Raw genomic sequence first — 21,860 nt, 5'->3', positions numbered from 1 at the left:
TTTTCAAAAAAAAACAAAAACAAAAAAAACCACCCTGTAATACCTGTAATACATGTCATGCGTTGTAGGAAAACAGATTTCATACGGTTGCTGACCTGTGAACAGACGATCCTTTACAACGAAATAAAGAATAAAAGGACATGTGTTGATGTTAATATACAAAAGAAGATATATTACGTTCTATGTATATAATTATATACATTGTTGTAGTCGTAGGTGGGGACAACGACTGTTTCTCAAAGCATATATGTGACGCCAGCCGTTTGTTTTAAGATTATGCTTTAGTAATGGAGAATTGTTTTTCAATAATATGCATAGGCGCCCGTCTCTGATATATTTATAAGTATGACCTATACTACTCACTAGTGTAAATGTAGCCACTCACTTCAGTCAACTGTTCTAAACTATACTAGTATTTTGCAAAATATTTCATATTGTAAAAACGTACTGTCCACACATGAACTGGTGTACGTATTGTCAAATGAGTTGGTATGAGTTATTGTCACGATTTCAATAAATAAAAACAATCGGTGAAAATTGGCGTATTCTTAACAAAACCTTACACTGAAACGCAACTGTTCTCGTACTTGTAAATATATCAGAGTCGGGCACCTATGATAATGCAAATCAATTTACACTTGTAACTTGCGAAACCTTTTGTTTTTGACATGAATAATTTGAAATTTTGTCATAAAACGTATGATTGCTGTTTCCGCCTCAACAGTCACCCCAAAAGAAGACTGACTTTGGTTTAAGCTATGGTGGATCCATTGAAGGCTGCAAGGGTGTGGAACCTTCCTTTTGGCATTTTATAACACTCTTGATTGGGTTGAAATATTTGTAACTCACAACCAGTATCACAGCTTTACGACAATAGAAGCGCTAACATAAGACTAACGTTTAGTCTCTGAGATGAACATATTTTAGAGGAAAACGAAAAACAGTTGTAATTACAAAACACAATATAATAATGAAAAGGAGCCCAGAAACAGTGGAATTGTAGACTTGTCACATATTCCAGACTTTCATGTTCTTTCTTTGATAATATTTGTTTCAGGGTCGGTATAACCGACTACGCTATCAACGCATTGTTGTATCGGGTCCTACTGAGTATACAAGTTTGATAAGGATTGTATGTGTCTGAGAAAGTATCAAAACCTATATAACTCGTTTAGAAAATGAACATGTAAAAGACTTGAACTGGAATGTTTGGAAAGATGTATAACAGCACAGTTTCGAAGATTGTAACTGCAGACATTTTCGGGAAGCATTTTTTAAATATTGGAGTGAGTGAGTGAGTGAGTGTAGTTTTTACGCCGCACTCAGCAATATTCTAGCTATATAGCGGCGGTTTGTAAATAATCGAGGCTGGACCAGACAATCCAGTGATCAACAAAATGAGCATCTATCTGCGCAACTGGGAACTGATGACATGTGTCAACCAAGTCAGCGAGCCTGACCACCCGATCCCATTGGTCGTCTCTTACGACAAGCATAGACGCCTTTTATGGCAAGCATGGGTTGCTGAAGGCCTATTCTACCCCGGGACCTTCACGGGTCTTTTAATATTAGAAGTTGAGCAAGTCCTAAGTCCATACTGATTGACTTGAAGATGTGGAGATAGTTTAAACTTGTGATAATATTTATCACGGTATTGAGTGTTCGTGCTTATATTTTCTCTCAATATTATCGTCTTCATAAACGTGATCGTGTCACAAACAAAAGAATCGTCTTTAAAAACTTGATCATGTTAAAAGTAACAGAACACTTTCATCATTGTCAATCAATTTAATATAACAACAATTTAACGATTTAATTGTAATATCAAATTTTCTTTAATGTGAAACCTTAATATATGACGTTTTCTTGAGGGACAAAATTAGCCTTATCTTATCTCAAAGGATGATCTTCAGAAGTAGATATTTGCGAGCGTGGGAATTGTAATATTGGATGTTGGTTACAGATGACTGTTTATTTTTTGTTTATTATTTTCCGTGTTTCTTTTCTTTACATTACAAATTCAACCCGTATCTTTCATTTACATTGCCATGTGTTATATCATATGGGGCATTGCTTTATGTATTATGTTCTAAAAGCAATATATGAGCTGTTATGTTGGGTTTTGGCAATGTGCGTTCTGGTTGATCTTGTTAATTTAAGTTTTCGTGATTCCCGTGTATCAATTGTGTAAGAATGTTATGCATTGACGAATGTACTGATTTGTATTGATTTGTGAACTGATTTTTAAAAAAATACAATTGTTAATTACAGCACATTTCTTGCTGCTTTTTGTCTCACATAGTTCTCCGATTCCCGATGAACCATTTCCTTTTATTTATGTTTTTTTTATACAGCCAAAAACTCTTCCAAGACCAAGAAATGAATTTATACAAGGTTAAAACTTGTTTTTAACTTTTTTTAAAAGTATGTCCATCATAATTCTATTTTGAATCCTTCAGATCATCAGAATGGAAAAAAGTCTATTAAGGCCGTGGGTATTGTTCTAATCTGACAGTGTAACAATTGACAATTTGAAACTATACTACTACGTAACTAATGGCACGTGCAACAAATGGCACCACCTCTTACGGACTGACGAATTGACTTACGGACATGTCTCGAATTTCTGACGACCATCGACAATCAATCGGGTTATCTCGAGTTCAGGCCACGCGGAACGTCGATGTCTGATCATCATTCTTGAAAATAAAGTGACATAACTAAATGGGGGATTTCGGGGGAAGAAGGTTTTTCTGTATAACTTACTGGTTTTGTGTGGATGTTGCACTTTCTTCGCCTGTCAGTCACATTCTTAATCAACAGGGGAGGTCAGGGTTGTATGAAGTATCATTCAGCCGTTCGACATTGTAATAACGAATGACAGCTTGACCAACAAGTGGGTCAGTGAGATAGCCTCGTGGTTAAAGACACCAGTGCGATTCCCTACATGGGTCCAATGTGTGAAAGACCGTTTCTGGTGTGCCCGGCGTAATTTTGCCGGAATAGTGCTAAACGCGACGTAAAACTAAACTCACTCACTGACCATACTGAGCAACCGAACCCGGGACTTCGCCAGGACGAAGCAGAACACCGACACGACCGTTGACATCCTTTCGTGGTTTTCTTTCGTTGCGTTCCTCGGCTTATTCATTTAGGCGAGATAGCAGGCTCTAGTAGTGATTGTCCTTTGACGTGGTTTGTTTGAACAACTCGACCTTTGTGACCAGGAGCATTGTCACGAAGATGCAGAACACCGACAGTATCGTTCTTTCATCGTGTTCCCCTGATTCTTCTTGACGGCAGGATAGCAGGCCCTAGTGACTGTCCATTAAAGTGACTGTCCACTGAAGGATTACAGGTGTGAATCCAAGTTTTATCTCGTCAAAAGACTTACAAGTTTTCTGGATTTGCCATGTAAATGTCCAGGAGTTGACAACATTCGACGGTCTTGTTCATAAAGGTTCCTGGGAAGCCATCTTGACCAATATTCAGATATGCGTAAACGTCCATGGTTTCATAAACACTTCCATGGGAAATGTACACATTTGGGAAGCTATTTCGTCCACATTTACTCGTTGGTTAGACCCTCGCAACATTTCCACTGTCATTTGTGATGTCATCTGCAGGTCTAGCTACCTGGCAATGAGTCTTTGTCAAACGATGTACGCCAGCAACCCATTTTTGCCACAGTAGAGTGAATGAGGGAGTTTACTGATGCCGCTTGTAACAATTCTCCAGCAGTATCACTTCGGGGGAAACCAGAAATGGGCTTCACACTTTGAACCCATATGGGGTCTTCGGCTTGACGAGCTTGAACGGTCGCCACAACCACTACGCTACCTCGCCACCTCCCAAGGTGAGAATATACTAAATGTCAAAACCACTGTCAAAACAACTGTGTAGAAACTTCGGGTGGTGCGCTCCATGGACATTTTTGTCGTCGCCCCTCGTCCATTGGTCCTCCTGCGCTTTAGGAATGTACTAGAAGTCAGACACTGACATTGTTGGTATCATCCGTGCGGAAATCTGAGAAACTCTCGAACTCTCGATGCAAATGCATGGGCGCAACACACAGTCAGTGAGTGAGTTTTGTTTTACGTCGACGTCAGCATTATTCGAGCTATACGGCTGCGTTCTCTACATAATCGAGTGTGGGCTAGATAACAGAGCGATCATCAGCATGAACATCGATCTGCGCAACTGAAACCGATGACATGTGTCAACCAAGTCAGCGACCCCGACCACCCAATCCCATCAGTTGCCTCTCACGACAAGCATGAGTTACTTAGGACAGATAGTTCTTGCCCAGAGCCCACTTGCACAAAGCGATCGTAGCGCTACGACTGTCTTAAGCCTATATTGCAGAAGGGGAGTTGCAATCATTGTAGCCCTAAGATCGCTTTGTGTAAGTGGGTCCAGATCTTCACGGGTCACCTGAGATGCACATGCACCTATCCATGTTCACCGATCTTCCTGAAAGATTTGATAATCTGGGCCCAGATTTCCGAAGCTCTCTCAGCGCTAAAATAGTCGCACGTCTATGTTAAAGTATGGCACTTACGACAATCTTAGCGCTAAGAGGTTCGAACATCTTGGCCTTGGTGTTTGTCGTGATTTCAAAACTTGGATACGTTTGATTACACTACCACTGCACCAATAGTAGGTTCGAATCCTGGATCGCTCTTATTTGCCGGTGCCACACCGTGATCCTTGATTTCACCCACGTGGTACACGTCTGAGACGTCCATTACTTCGGACTTTCCTCCATAACAAGGTGACACCTCGTGATTTATGACAGAATTAGAATAGAATTCAATTCTGCCTTACACCAGGGAGACTATATACTGTTGTAGAGTATCCTTGCTTACACCAATCTCACCCACGCATTTGATTTGATTGGATTGGCATTGAAACGCGCATAAAATATTCCTATCACAACGGTTGTAGTGACAGAGTTTTAACGCCATGCCATTCCATGCCACGCCAGGTCCAGAAAGAAAGGTACGCCCCTTGTAAGGGTCACTCGCAAGCTCGAAAAAGCAGAGACACCATTTTACCAATAGAGGAAGCATTAGATCGTTATGAATGTCCGAAAAGCACTTCATTCCCTAAATGCTGAGGAGCAGAGGCCGTGAAAGAGCTAATTTCCATTTATTTTCTGGCAAGGAGAATTACGAAGACATTCCTCTACTTAAAACTCGTATAAAATAAATTAGATTAACATGAAGCTCGAAGACGAATTCTAATCTGCATCTTCATGGATGAAGACCAATTCTAACCCAGATCTTCTCAGGTGAAGACCAATTCTAAACCAGATCTTCTCAGGTGAGGACCAGTTCTAACCCAGATCTTCTCTGGTGAAGACCAGTTCTAACCCAGATCTTCTCAAGTGAGGACCAATTCTAACCCAGATCTTCTCTGGTGAAGACCAGTTCTAACCCAGACCTTCTCAGGTGAAGACCAATTCTAACCCAGATCTTCTCAGGTGAAGACCAGCTCTAACCCAGATCTTCTCAGGTGAAGACCAATTCTAACCCAGATCTTCTCAGGTGAAGACCAGCTCTAACCCAGATCTTCTCAAGTGAAGACCAATTCTAACCCAGATCTTCTCAGGTGAAGACCAATTCTAACCCAGATCTTCTCAGGTCAAGACCAATTCTAACCCAGATCTTCTCAGGTGAAGACCAACTCTAACTCAGATCTTCAGTGTGAAAGCCAATTCTAACCCAGACCTTCACGGATGAAAACCAGTTCTAACCCAGATCTTCAGGATGACGACTGACTCCAAAACCTTCATGGTAAAGGCCAATTCTAACCAAGACCTCATGGTAAAGGCCAATTCTAACCAAGACCTTCATGGTAAAGGCCAATTCTAACCAAGACCTTCATAGTAAAGGCCAATTCTAACCAAGACCTTCATAGTAAAGGCCAATTCTAACCAAGACCTCATGGTAAAGGCCAATTATAACCAAGACCTTCATAGTAAAGGCCAGTCTAACCAAGACCTCAAACAAATACATTCACAATATAACAGTTGCACCTAACATTTAATCAATACAGGTATGATTAAACCAATCTGAAGAATATAAGTATCTTTTATTCCATAATTTACATCTATGTCAGCTTTTTTAATTACTACAGTTAGATTCATTTTACAAGTTATTCTCTACAGAGTCCAGGGCCATACACTAATCAATGTAACGAACAGGTACCTCTAATGAAACCTATAAGCTTTCTAACAAAATGAAAATGCTTTAGAGTTTATAAAACGCAAGACTGAACATGAACATCTTATGAAGAATTGTAAGTCAAAAGTACACCAAATATCACATCAACAACCCCCTGCTCACATGGAACTGCATGTGCTATGAATTCAAAGTCCCATAACGGGTGGTGGGGTAGCCTAGTGGTTAAAGCATTAGCTTGTCATGTCAAAGACCCTGGTTCCATTCCCCACATCGGTACAATGTGTAAAGCCAATATCTGGTGTCCACTGCCATAATATTGCTGAATAATTGCTAAAAGCGGCATGAAAAAACACTCACCAACTCACTCACTCCAAGTTTCAAACAAACAAACAAACATGGCCTCCATGGAATATCATGACCATTCTTGAAGCAGACACATAACTAGTCGATACATGATCTGTGAAATTTGTGGGATGTTCAGATATTTGAATCACAGAATTCTGTTCTGAGGCTGCTGTATCATGTGTTTTTCCTACTGGAGAATTTCAGATAGAGGCCATTTTCTGCTCGAAGAACAACCTCTGGATAAGGCACTGCAGGTTTATCTGGATCTACCTGGATGTGAAATCTGAAAAATAGAAATATTCTATTACTGCATTTGACTTGATTTCCATGTCAGTTATTGACGGCGCAAGAGCAATGGCATGCAGTCATCGTACTGTGTATGACTTGCGAGGTCGTCTACAACAAACTGGCACCACTTCTGATCGACCAAGGTCGGGTCGCCACGTCTCTCACTCTCTCTCTCGGATGCACGCACACATGCACGCACACAATGTTGGAAATATGCAGTGTTTCCTACGAATAAACTGTTCACATAAATTGATATATATGCCTGGCATACAAACCAAGTAGTGGTACTCATCTTCGACAAAGTTCATTTCACAAACATCATAAAATACTATTTCTTGGGACATCTGAATATCTATCTTAATTTTCATTTGGTGAGAACTACATCGAAACTTAACGAAAGTGACATAAAATTTCCGAATAGTTATATGATTAATATGATTTTCTGGATATAAGCTACACTTGTACATATACTACCCATCAAAAGTTCAAACTCACTTAAAGCTCTCAGTATATATATATAGTTACATTAAAGATGAATTTCACCACTAATTTGGGGGAACCAACTGCAAACTTGTAGTTGAATTACATGAGGAACATGTATCAAATTGCTGAAAAGCATATGCAAATATCATGCATATGAACAGCGGCATTTTGCTATAAAGTTTTGTTAAGAATTCATCAATTTTCACCGAGTTTCACCATTTACTGAACTCATGATAATAATCCTTTCAATGCTGCAGATTTGTTTTACAATACATATAAGTTCATGTGCAAACAGTACCTTTAAACAGCAATATTGGTATATTTTGCAAAATCTAGTTTAGAACAGTTGACTGAAGTAAGTGGCTACATTAATTTACACTTGCGAGGTTAAACTTTTGATGGGTAGTATAGAATAGGTATATGTTTTAGAACCTTGTGACAAGGATGCACACCAAACTTGCTGATAAATACACATAGCTCTATCCATAAATTCACATAAAAATGACTGAATATTATCAGTGCACTGGTTATCCCCAAAATAGCCAAAATGGTAAACAACAAATTTCTCAGTTTTGAAGCCCAATTACATTTACCACAGCCACGGTCAAGGTCAAAAGTGCGACCTTGACCTTCAGGTATTGCTGTGAATGTCTATGGGGTACCAACGCCTCTGTCATTCGGCATACCACATGGCACTGCACTTCCATTAGATCAGTGTACACATCTCTTCCAAGTCAGTCAAGTGAGACTGGACCTTGTTCTCATTATGTTGAAAGATCAAATACCCACACAGAAATAATTAATAGTTGAGGTTGATTTCTGGTATTCCCCGCCATGATACTGCACATGTATTGCAAAAATTGATGTGATAATTAAACAACCTTCAAAGCAATTTAAAGGGCATTTAGATCATTTGAAATTGTTTGGCACCAACCTTCGAATAACCTGACACAGCATCACTTTTATTTCATTTGTGGCAAAGTTCTGTCCAATGCAGTTCCTAAAAAAACATAAACATGCATATTACATCACTGTTCGAAACTAACACACCCTCAATATTGCGGGTGATGACTGTATCATGGAATAATAATTCATAAAACAACATCATAATTTGTTATATATTACCTCTACAAAAGATATATTAGGAGTCAGATATTAGGAATATATATATATAAAATATTAGTTTCATCGTGATAAATAATAGTTAGAGAAAGACTCCAGTGAAAAGTAATAAAACTCATCTCACAGACATATCTTTGAAAATGGTATAAGTTACGTCTGCACAATGTCACAGATCTTCTAGATAAATCCTAGGCGGTATTAAGGACTTAAAGGTTAGACAAACTTTTCAGTAAGACAAAAGTTATGCCTGGTTGGTTTAATAAACTGATTTGAAGGGGTAAACATGTCATCACCTATATCTGGATAACAATGTGCAAACACCAGTTTAGGCTCGTTAAGATGTATACCAGAGTAGGCAATCAAGCATCCAGTAAATCTTTCAACAAGATTAGAGGCAGATGGAACAGGATTAGCAAGATCAAGTACTCCCTTCTGTCTGATCATTTAAGTGGTTTGTAGGACACACCCCATTCTGTATTTCATTGGCTGTTATAGGGCACGCCCATTTTGTATCATTCAATGAATCATAATCTTTTTACTGTTTCAATTTTAGATAAATAGTTACGAATTTCAACTGTTTGTGAGTAGGGTTTAGACTCCCAACACAAGTTAGCTCTAGCCCTAAGGCCAGAGAGTTGTACCGACTCTCCATTGCCACCCCATGTTATTCCGTTCTTGCAAATAAACTTGTGATTAGGTTCTTGCAACTGCAGACTCTCAGACAGTCCTTGGATGGGTGACCATGTTTGGCAGCTAGACTCCTGAGAGTTGCTAGGACTTTGGTCCTCCCCCCACAACGAAGCACATGTGACACATGTCGTCTCACAGTAGGCATGTGAGTTTGTTAAAAACTGCCTCTGTTCACCCAGCAGTCCTGAGACTAATAACCTGCTAGCGCATCACAGGCAGCTTGAGCTATCCGGGTAATAATGTGTTTGCACCTTGAGCATGCACAAGTGTGTGGAAAAGGCCATTAATACTTTATCAATTTGTTACCCAATATTACATTTATTACCCAGTATTACATTTGTTACCCAAAATTTCAATTGTTACCCAATATTACATTTGTTACCCAGTATTACATTTCTTACCCAGTATTATATTTGTTACCCAGTATTTTATTTGTTACCCAGAATTATATTTGTTGCCCAATATTACATTTGTTATCCAGTTTTATATTTGTTACCCAGTATTACATTTGATAACCAGTATTATTTTAGTTACCCAAAATTTCAGTTGTTGCCCAGTATTATATTTGTTACCCAGTATTATATTTGTTACCCAATATTTGTGATATGTAAGACATGTAGTTCCAGCCCTTGTATTTATCACGGTAGAGATAGTACACTGGATGATGGAGTATGTCATACCTGGGCCCAGCAGAAAACGGCACAAAACAGTAGGGGTCCCTGTCTGCAGCAGTATCAAGACTGAATCTCCCAGTGTCAAACTCCTGAAACAAATTACAATTTGTAGCCATTTTCCAGGATGTGTAACCTGTGCTATCCTGTGGATTTATTCCCTTGCTGTTCCATCATAAATTACCTGCCCTTGATTTTCGTTAACATTTTACCAAATTTCCAGATAAGAAAAAATAATTTGTTTGCTTGTTGGGGAAATCAAACTGACAAATAAAAATAAAAATAACTAAAGATGTGAGCACTTGAGGTATGCATCTGATTTACTGAAATGATAGTCCTGGAGACGAAGAGAATGTTTTATAGCTGGAATATTGTTGAGGGTAGCATTAAACAAACAAACAAACAAACAAACAAACAAAAACAAAATCAATTAATGGATTACTGACTCCAGAAATGATTAGCTACAAATCACCATCAAATAAACTGGATGCTCCTGGGTGAGGCATTAAACAACAAAGAAAAAAAAATACACTAAATTAAACGGAAATGAGTGAGTCAGTGAGTGAGTTTAGTTTTACGCCGCTTTTAGCAATATACCAGCAACATCACGGCGGGGGACACCAGAAAATGGGCTTCACACATTGTACCCATGTGGGGAATCGAACTTGGGTCTTCATCGTGAAAAGCGAACGCTTTAACCACTAGGCTACCCAACTGCCCAAACAGAAATGAAATAACATAAGATCATTTTTACAGTGAATGTTTAAAGTTTTGGTTGTAAAATTTCAACTTCTCCCTCAACATCTTACCTCAAACGTATGACTCACTCACACAAAAAATCAATGCACATCTTATTTCTCTACTTGATGAAAGATTAAACTACCTGACAACAACCAATGATAAGTTACAAGAAATTCGCATGTGCTGTTTCCCATCAGAAACATGCCATTAAAAAACCAAAATTGTTTACTCATTTGGTTTCAACAATTTCATTAAAATATCAGTCCCTCCTGGATTCTGTGATTCCGCGGTTGGCAGAAAAAATTGCGGAATTTACCTTGCCATGCAGAAAAACGTTGGGTCTGCGGAAAACGCATTTTTGTGCAGAATTTGCCACTTTTGTGCCGCGGAATTTGCTTATTTTAAAAACTATGTGAAAACTGACTCAGCCGAAACGAAAAGTAGAGTTAATGTCAAAAGCAGGATTGGTTACACATATAAAGGGCTGACATATTTATTGTAATAACATTTTCAAAATAATCATGATTAAAGATACTTTATTAATAAAGCAAGTTTTAGGAATATTTCAGCTCATATTAGATGAATTTGACACTACAATTACATTCTCAAAATCGATCATTTTGTAAATTGAAATTATTTCACATTTCTTTTACGTATAAAATTGTTGTTTGCAAGAAACCGGAAGTTGTTCATCTGCATCAAAGTTACGATTGAGAGGAGAGAAAAAACTTTCAGCGAGTGTTTAAGTCTCAAACAGAAAAGGGTGTGGGTGCTTTGTCATCAAACTCAAGACATGATGTGTACTGTCGACTTAACTTTATATCTGTGTTTGAGTTTGAGAATTAAACCATGAAGGTCTGTATAATGTTTTTCTTGTTTTTTCTAAATGTTGTAACCGCAAAATGTTTTGCAGAATATTGAAAAATGGAGTGCAGAATTTGCTTAAATTTGCCGTGGAATTCTGAAAAATTTGCCTTGGAATCCGGGAGGGACTGAAATATGTATAAATACACTCACATATCTTGCTCACATTTGTAATTTTTATGAAATTTCATAATATTCTACTGCTTCGAAACCTGAATCATATCACAAATGTTTTCCTTACCATAAGCCATAAAAAAAATACCATAATGATAAATAATGCAAACATACTAAACAAAGTGTAACCTATCAGAGTCAGCTCCTTTAGATATATAAATTAAAGATGGATTACCAGTGGATTTGGCCAGACATGTGGGTTCTTGTGCATCTGGTACATACTGATGTCGACTATGACCCCTTTGGGAACCTCAACACCATCGATGACCAGTGGCTGGCTGAGTTGTCTACTGACCACTGGCACAGGGGGAAACATCCTCATGCACTCTCGGATAAATATGGGTAAATACTTGAGCTTGGCTAGATCGTCCCTGAAACCCAGGTACATAGGTTTGATAAATATGGGTAAATACTTCAACTTGGACAGATCATCCCTGAAACCCAGGGACACAGGTGTAATGAATATGTTTAAATACTTCAACTTGGCCATATTGTCCCTGAAACACAGGTGTGATAAACAGGGGTAAATACTTCAACTTGGCCAGATCTTTCCTGAAACCCAGGTTCATGGCAGTGATAAATATGGGTAAATACTTAGCTTGGCCAGATCGTCCCTGAAACACAGGTACACAGGTGTGATAAATATGGGTAAATACTTAGCTTGGCCAGATCGTCCCTGAAACACAGGTACACAGGTGTGATAAATATGGGTAAATACTTCAGCTTGGCCAGATCATGTAACTGTGAGTTGTAAGTGTGTGAAAGCGTATTCCCCATCCCCATCCCCTTACCACTCTACTTCATTCTTGTCCCCGACTGCCTGCTGGACATCTTGGAGGACCTTCTCCTGCTCGGCAGGGTACTTGGCCAGAGCGTACAGACACCAGCTGATGGCCGATGAAGTAGTGTCATGACCTGAGCATGGAAAACATGTGTCTCATTACAGACAGTCATAGAAGTTGATTTTGTGTAATATGAAATTTAATCTTGACTATTATGAACATGAGTTGAAGAATGCACAACTTGACATGATACTGTACAAAGCTACACTACGCTGTACTATGTGCCTTAGCACAGTATAGCATAACACACCACAGCACAGCATAATATTGCAGAGCAGAGCAGAGCAGAGCAGAGCAGAGCAGAGAGCAGAGCAGAGCAGAACATTCACACTACACAACAAGCTACTACATTACATGACATCACACGACACCACACACCACAGTCCAAAAAACCCTACACGACAAGCAACCTAACATCACCACACCACACCACACCACACCACACCACACCACTCCACACCACACCACACCACACCACACACCACACCACACCACACCACACCACACCACACCACACCACACCACACCACACCACACCACACCACACCACACCACACCACACCACACCACACCACACCTGCTGCATATTGTTCACACAGAAAGCATTACATTTAGTATCATGTTTCTCCCATTCTCTTCCCACAGAGGTTACTTGTCATATCTTCCTACGAACATCTGTTCTAATACGGTCATATTTCGCGGTTCTCATAAAATCCCCTAGCGGCAAAAAATGGCTGCAGATTTATCTCCCTTTTTTCTGTCCAATTAGAACACTTGTTACATTGACTTAGATTCACCTTGGCAAATGCAAGCAATATGGAGAGGTTCTAGTTTTCACGATGCATCCTGAAACTACCGAGATCTTTCGAACGATCACTTTTGAAACAAGGTCACCGATTGCACTGCTAAATCTGATTGCCTCCAATCAGAACACTTGAACACTCGCACCATGAAAGGGTCGTATTAGAACAAAGGTTACGTAGGAAGATGTGACAAGTAACCTCTGTGGGAAGAGAATGGTTTCTCCTTGCTCCCATCAGTTTGGGAACCGTCATACAAACATAAAGTGTGCTTCTCTCTATATATTAGGTCATCTCATGTTTTCCCAGAATAACCGCATCTGAGGTTTCTGTTTTGGAGGAACAGGTTTTACTTTTTGTTAGTAAGACCTCTTCTCAGGAGTTACTTTTACAAACTTTATATGAACATCAACATTCAAATGATACATGAGTCTTTCAAATCAATTGAAAAATATCGTTCAAGATTAAGCTCAAAGTAGAAATGTTTTCCCTAGTGAGATTGGAACTGCAACTCTCAGCTTCATAGGCAGACACTCTACCGCACGGCCACCGAGCCAACAAAGGTGGTGAGGTTAAATTATCTACTTATAGTTACTGTCATTAAATTGATTTTATGTGCACTTCAGTTATTGTTATGTAGCTTCATTAAATGATCATGTTCATTGTAATTATCCATCACTGGCGGTATACATGTTAGAGAAAACACTTCTCCGAGGTTTTGGTAGACAATGTAAAACCTTCTGGGTTGGGAAATCCCTCCCCCTCCGGTTTTACATTGTCTACCAAAACCTCAGATGCGTGTTTACTCCTATACATCACATGACCTACCTTCAAACATGAACGTATCAACCTCATCTCTGATCTCCCGGTCAGTCAGGCCTTGACCTTCATCATCTCGAGCTGATAACAGAATGTCCAGGAAGTCTAGACGGCGCTTGTTTAGTAACTCAGGATCGGATTCCTGGAATCAAAGAAAACACCAGACTACCAATATTCCAACTGACACATCACTACAAAGGCATCACTACGGATTCATCACTATGCTAAGTAGGGAGGCTGTACAGATTCAAAGGTAATGATAAAACCGCAATGATAAAAGCAATAAATCAGTGATGGTACATTCTCCTCTCAGCAACGATAAACTAGAGGTCAAGACACCATATAATGATCATCATACACAATGCTGGTCAAACCCGTGAAAGTCCCGGGGTAGAATAGGCCTTCAGCAAACCATACTTGCCATAAACGTCAAGTATGCTAGTCGTAAGAGGCGACTGATGGGATTGGGTGGTCAGGCTCACTGACTTGGTTTACATATGTCATCGGTTCCCAATTGCGCAGATCGATGCTCATGTTGATCATTGGATTGTCTGGTCCAGACTCGATTATTTACAGACTACCGTCATATAGCTGGAATATTGCTGAGTGCGGCGTAAAACTCAACTCACTCAATGTCGGTCTAGAAACTTCGGTGTGATAAGAGAAGAAAGTATTATGTCCCCTACATATACTGAAGAAGATTAAAGACAAAATTGTGTCACGGGGACACAGATCCCCTGCTGCTGTAGGTAGCACTTCCTAGCATTGGTCTTTTAGCAAACCCATGTTTGTACCCCATGATGATGCAGGATAGAATTGGTGTTCAGTAATGCATGCTTGTACTGCTTGAAGATTCAGATAAGAATTGGTCTTCAGCAATCCATGCTTGTGCTTGTGTAAAAAGGTGATTCACAGGATAGAGTGGTCAGATTCGCTGACTTGGTTGTCATCACATCATCATGTTGATCTGGTCCAAACTCAATTATTTTCACTGCTGGACTGCTTCCATATAGCTGGAATGTTGCTGAGTGTGGCATTAAACATCAAACCAACCTTGGTAACCTTGATTCATCTTGGATATCTTGGCAACCTTGACTCACCTTGGCTGCCTTGGTAACCTTGACTCATCTTGGATACCTTGAAAACTTTGACTCACCTTGGCAACCTTGACTCACCTTGGCAACCTTGACTCACCTTCGTAACCTGAACTCATCTTGGCAACCTTGACTCACCTTTTCAACCTTGACTCACATTGGCTCCATGACTCACCCTGGTAGCCTTGATTTGCCTTGGCAACCTTGACAATCTGGGACCGCCATAGCCCCTCCTACTACATCAGTTATCAAAAGGTAGTTACATGAGTGTCCGTACTGATTCCTGCTAATCTTACCAGTGCCTTTTTCCTGGCTGTTATGATGTCCTCTGAGAACTCGTGAACATATTTACAGAGCTTGTGAAACTCCTTCCCATTGGCGGAAAGGTTGTAGATGAAAGGGATGTAGTGCAGGATGTTTCTGCAACATGGAGGACGAGGATGTGTAGGCAAACAAATAAAAGCGATAAAATGCATGCACACAGCCATTTAATTGGCTAATCACAAAGTTATCTACATAGCCTGTTAACCAACTGGACATGATATAACCCGCATAGGCTGTTAACCAACTGGACATGATATAACCCGCATAGGCTGTTAACCACCTTGTCACATAGTTACCAACATAGCCTGTTAACCAGTTGGACACAAGGTTACTAACATAGCCTGTTAACCTGTTGGACACAAGGTTACCAACATAGCCTGTTAACCACCTTGTCACAAAGTAACCATTGCTTGGTAACCAACTGGACAAGGTTACCAACACAGCCTGTTAACCAGTTGGACACAAGGTTACCAACATAGCCTGTTAACCAGTTGGACAGAAGGTTACCAACATAGCCTGTTAACCACCTTGTCACAAAGTAACCATTGCCTGGTAACCAACTGGACAAGGTTACCAACACAGCCTGTTAACCAGTTGGACACAAGGTTACCAACATAGCCTGTTAACCAGTTGGACACAAGGTTACCAACATAGCCTGTTAACCACCTTGTCACAAAGTAACCATTGCTTGGTAACCAACTGGACAAGGTTACCAACACAGCCTGTTAATCAATTAGACACAAGGTTACCAACATAGCCCGTTAACCAGTTGGACACAAGGTTACCAACATAACCTGTTAACCACCTTGTCACAAAGTAACCATTGCCTGGTAACCAACTGGACAAGGTTACCAACACAGCCTGTTTATCAATTAGACACAAGGTTACCAACATAGCCTGTTAACCAGCTGGACACAAGGTTACCAACATAACCTGTTAACCACCTTGTCACAAAGTAACCATTGCCTGGTAACCAACTGGACAAGGTTACCAACACAGTCTGTTAATCAATTAGACACAAGGTTTCCAACATAGCCCGTTAACCAGCTGGACACAAGGTTACCAACATAACCTGTTAACCACCTTGTCACAAAGTAACCATTGCCTGGTAACCAACTGGACAAGGTTACCAACACAGCCTGTTAATCAATAAGAACATACATAACCTCTTAACCGACTGGACAAAATAATTTTATGGATAAACAACTTCTTCATTGCAATCAACATCACACCCAAGTAAGTGATGCTGTAAGAATGAATCTTCCCTAAATAGTGTTGACATTAATGCCTACAGATTAGCTAATGGAGTAGTCTCCCTTGTGTTGTATCTTTGATCAGATAAGCAAGTAGTTGATAGTTTGAGCACTATCAATGCTGCATAAACAACATACAGTGCCACAAACACTGGTGCTATAGATAACAAACAGGTGATTCAGCTAACAAACAACATCATTACCAGTGTCAAGAAGTCTAGATAAGCTGCGTATGTGCGTAAAATACCCATCGAAATTTCCAAAAGGCGCAAACATATCTGTATTGTCCCAAATGCTCAAAGGAACTTACAGAAATGTGTTGCCTAGTTGATGACTTGGGTAATGATAGTAATAATAATAGTGATAATAACAATAATGCATATTTATATATGTCAGCCCAATCCACCTCGACAGACCTGCCCAAGGCGCTACAGAGTCAAGTATGTACGTATGTACGGAAGTGGTACTAGAGCATATTAAGGGAAATACTACTGGAAGAAATGTGTTTTCAGTTTTGACTTGAACAATTCAAAATTGTCAATAGTTTTGAGGTTATAAGGAAGAGCATTCCAGAGAGTAGGGCTGCATAGGTGAAAGAACGCTGTCCAAAAGTTTTCAGTCTAAAGCTGGGCACAGTGAGCAGTTCCTGGCTATTGGAACGAAGATTGCATGAATTGGAGTATGATGATAACATGTTAGACAAGTAATGGGGAGTAAGACCATGCTTGGTATTGTAGGTCAAACACAGTACCCTGATATACTGGTTAAAAACAAATTTATGCATAACAGAAAGTAGATAACTGTCAAATATTACGAGTGGAACAGTTAGTTTATAATGTCAACATGTTTGTATTTCAGCGTGGTCACTGTACAAGACAAATGATAAAGAAAACTTAAAACTTCACATTTTGTAATTCTCCTTAAACAACAACCGTGTTAATGCCTGAAATACAAATAACAGGCTACATTTAAGTTTCATAACTTTTAAATTACTGACACAGAAAATACCCACATATAAAAAACGGTGGGTATCGGAAAATTTGATTACCCATTGAAGATCAGTATATATTTATAACTGACACCATGGGCAAACAGCTTATCTACATAGGAAACAGCTTATCTAGATCTCTGCAATATGCAATTACTCACAAGGCTCTGGCCTGCATTAACTTTGTCATTCTGATTACAGCTTTTACATAAGGGTGGCTTTGTCTGAAAAAAAGGAAACATTTCAATATAGATAGCATAATATTTATGTATATGATGTTAAACTAAGAAACTGTTTCCAGTCCTTTGCTATTTCACCTGTTCTTGGTCCATCTGCTGCCAAACTTTCTGTTCATAAGATAACTGGAGGGCAAGTGTCGACAACAATACAAGAATTTATGTTGATAAAGTCATTGGATAGTAAAGTGACATTTCAAATTGAAGACTATTTTGACATGATACTACAATAGGATGTTCTCAGATCTATTTGCAGTTGTATGGTGTAGTTTTTTCTCTCATCAAATTTAAGAAAACTGTAATAAGAAACTTTATCAGAAACAGTTGTTGTGGAAATATTTTTTAATAAAAATAAACACAAGAGGATGAGATTGCCCTGTTTTTTTTAAATGAAACTAAAAAGGGTAAGGATATTTTTTGCATCACATCTTGGCATAAATGTCCACAGTGGTGAGGAAACTAAGATAAAATTTTATTTTTTCACATAAGTGAAAAGTCACATGTAGGTCATGTTAGAATCTCACCCTTTCTCCTGGATGTCCTCCTTGTAAGACAGAGCACACTGGAGCATGGTGTCAAGGGTAGCTAGGCCAGCTGGGGCAAACACTTCAACAGAGTTACCCCCCTTACCTTCACTCTCCACTTTCCTCTAAAGACAGAAAAGACTGTGTCAGACAAGGGAAGGCTTCCAAATGTGGAGAAAATTATGAAATAGAAATACATGACACTGATAAATGAGAGTGTGAGTGAGTGAGTTTTTGTTTTACACCACTCTTAGCAATATTCCAGCAATATCACGGCGGGGGACACCACCAGTTGGTTTCACACATTGTTCCCATGTGGGGAATCGAACCCAGGTCCTCGGTGTAATGGGCAAATGCTTTAACCACTCAATTACTGAGCTCTGATTATTGATCAGCATACAGTGAGTGACAACTATCAGTACTGAAGCCATATTTACCATGAAGGTCTGGGCGACTTGGTTGTAAACCTTGAGATACGGCTGTAGAATATCAAAGTGGAAGGCAGGAGTCAGCAGACGACGGTTTCTCTCCCACTTCTTACCATCACTCACCAGTAGCCCATCACCTGTAACCATAGTAACACAATTTCAGATATTTTAATAAACAAATGTCCATAGAACCTGTTGGTAACTGTAGCTGCTAGAGGTGTGACGATACAGAAAATTCATGATACAATACGTATCACGATATCTTGGAACGATACAATATGATTCGATACACATCACGATAAGCTATCTTCAGTTATTTTGATATCAAGTAACAGTGTAAATTTTTACATAACTGTCAATTTCTAATGAAAATTAACAAGGTCAAGAATATGTATCACGATACGAAAAAGGTATCGATATATGTATTGCTCGAGAAAGTATCATGATTATCGATAATATGATATTTCATCACAGCTCTAGTACCTGCAATGATTTCTGGTTTCACTGAATTCTTTGTTTTAATGGGAGAAAAAGTGCTAATTCTCCAGCCACAGTAATCTGTGTCCAATTCTACATTCTGTTTGGATTGCAGCCCCATCATTTACTTCATGTTCATATCTACATGTGCATTTTATGCACTATCCTATCAACCTGAATCCTGGTGTGACTAAGGAATGTAACTCTCTGTAGTGCCTCAAAACACTGTTCCCCTTGTTCCAATGAAAGGGAGCTGTCAATATTATTCTCACCTAGCCATGGCAACAAGAAGTCATATCCTCCACCGCTCTTGGCCTTTGGTTCTGATGTCTTCAGAATGGCCTTGACACTTTCCGGGTGAGCTACAACTACAATAGGTCTGTAGAACCCAATCCAGAACATGTACGCTTGAGATCCATCTTTCAATAATACCATAGTGTCTTCAATAAATTCCTTAAAACTTTTAATCTGTAAAATAAACAAAGATCAAACCTTATGTTATGAACTTGCAGTTAGAGATCACATAAAAATATTGCCAAGGCACTTTTAATTTACCTAAAACATCATTAAAAAAATCATAAGTATATACATTATTATAGACCTGATTAAATGTTTTTGAAACAACAGCTACAAATGCTTACCTATGGCTCTTAACAATCTAAAATAATACACTTTTTGCTATATATTATTCATGAAAAAAACACCCAGTCCAACTTTGCCCAATTATCTATCAAAACTACAGATCATCAGATTTTGCCAATTATCAACTTAGGACAATATTTTTAGTTCAGAGTCAAATTTACATTTGTGTTATTACCTTCAGAAAAATACATTAATCTTAAAGTGCTAGACATTCTCGACAAAATTTTGGCTTGTAAATATGTATATATATATATACAGGGAGCACATGACTTAATAAAATACTTCTCAGACCTTATGACTTGCCCCAAATTGATAATTGAAACTAAGAGGCAAATAGCTTCTAAGCAGAGAACACTTGTCATATATGGAACATAAACAATTGCTCCGTTCATTGAAAACTGTTGTACGCGGTCTTCATACATGGTGTGTTGGGGGTTTGCAGAATTGGTTTCAACCATTAGCTGTGCATTGTATATTCATCAAGAGAACTCCAAGGCACATTTAAACTCTACTGGCTTCGCTTGAAATAATGTTTGGCCAGTAGAGGGCACAAGAGTAGATTCAGTCTAATAATTGTTGCAATCTGAGTGCACATTTCTTCTGAATAATATCAATATATTATATGTTAGCTTCTTTGACGGCTGGTAGTTAGGATTACTGAGAGAAATACATTATATATTTTTAGGGGAGTGCAGTGTGATACATGCCTTTAAGAACAATAATATGTTAAATGCCATTGCTTTAAAAAGTTAAGCAACTTCGGAATATGTCCTGGGTGTTCAGTAAGGGAGTATAGTTTTGTGTTGTTTTAAGCAATATTCCAGCAACCTCATGGGTTTAACATCAGGTACTCATAAGGGAATTGGTGCGAGTCTGCAGTGTGAGAAGCAGATTAACTGATCCAAATTTTCATGCATTCAAAACTGGAGTTTTGTTTTCCTTTCGTACCATGATAAACCAAGTTAGAACTGGTCTTCAGTTTGTTGTCATAGACAGGATTGTGTGGTCAGGCAAGCTAGCTGACTTAGTTGGCACAAGTTGTCATGCCCCAGTTGCGTCAACTGAATGCTCATGATGTTGATCTCTGGATTGTCTGGATAATACTTAATTATTTACAGACTGATGAGTGGGCAGAGGGGTAGAGTAGTGGTTGAAGTGTTCGCTTGTCACACCAAACACCTGAGTTTGATTCCCCATATGTGTACAATCAGTGAAATCCATTTCTGGAATATTGCTACAAGAGGTGTAAACCATACTCACTCACTCACAACTGTCACATAGTTCGAATACTGCGGTGTTAAATAACAAAGTTTCCCTTTAATTCACATGTCAACCAAGCACACCCCTCTCTACCCTCAACTCAAAGTCTGCATGCACTGAGTTCATTTATCAGGACTCGTCCATACCACTACATACCTGTTTCAAATTCCCCCACAGCCAATGAATGGGGAAATGGGGAAACTTGTCATCTAACGCCGTGTGCCATTTCTGTAGTTTCCTGAGCAGAGGGAGCACTTTGAAGACGAAGACGCTGATCACCAGTGCAATGAAGAACACCCCAACAACTCCAAACGCTATCATCGTTGCATGTGGATAATGTCAACGTCTTGATCTTCTGAAACCGTTTAGCGTCGAGTGAGAGTGAGTCGAATGTGCTATTTTTAACTATCACTCATACCCGTTAGGTTGAACTAGAGTTGTTATCAACGGGGCTGGACATTCGTAGTCTGTCAATGGGGCTCTACATTGATGGTACACATGGAGCGTATTTTCGTATTGTGCTACGCGAAAATCATGACGCTCCTATTCCACAGCAACGGCCAGTGAACTGTCACATCAGCACGTGTCAGCCAAAGTGTAAAACTCT

General features: G+C 39.2%; 1 protein-coding gene across 1 annotated transcript; it reads right to left on the bottom strand.

Moving 5' to 3' along the window:
- Positions 1-6,077: 6,077 nt before the first annotated feature.
- Positions 6,078-21,860, bottom strand: LOC137298703 (cytochrome P450 4B1-like). Its single transcript, XM_067830987.1, has 12 exons — positions 21,410-21,860; positions 19,624-19,819; positions 18,884-19,011; positions 18,447-18,571; positions 17,848-17,910; positions 15,418-15,541; positions 14,037-14,169; positions 12,358-12,481; positions 11,742-11,937; positions 9,797-9,879; positions 8,239-8,304; positions 6,078-6,816 (listed from the first exon to the last, which is right to left on the bottom strand). The coding sequence occupies exons 1-12, from the start codon at positions 21,572-21,574 to the stop codon at positions 6,708-6,710; spliced, it is 1,512 nt and encodes a 503-aa protein (XP_067687088.1). The 5' UTR covers positions 21,575-21,860; the 3' UTR covers positions 6,078-6,707.

Source organism: Haliotis asinina, chromosome 1, assembly GCF_037392515.1.
Source record: "Haliotis asinina isolate JCU_RB_2024 chromosome 1, JCU_Hal_asi_v2, whole genome shotgun sequence".
NCBI classification, from domain to species: Eukaryota; Metazoa; Mollusca; class Gastropoda; order Lepetellida; family Haliotidae; genus Haliotis; species Haliotis asinina.
This window is presented reverse-complemented; position numbering and strand designations above follow the sequence as displayed.

Bases quoted from the DNA above. Each gene is read 5' to 3' on its own strand.
- LOC137298703 (XM_067830987.1), bottom strand. From the start codon at position 21,574: ATGATAGCGTTTGGAGTTGTTGGGGTGTTCTTCATTGCACTGGTGATC. The intron at 17,911-18,446 runs GTGAGATTCTAA...CCTTTTTTTCAG, and splicing joins GAGGACATCCAGGAGAAAGG to ACAAAGCCACCCTTATGTAA. The intron at 15,542-17,847 runs GTGAGTAATTGC...TCCATGTTGCAG, and splicing joins TTAATGCAGGCCAGAGCCTT to AAACATCCTGCACTACATCC.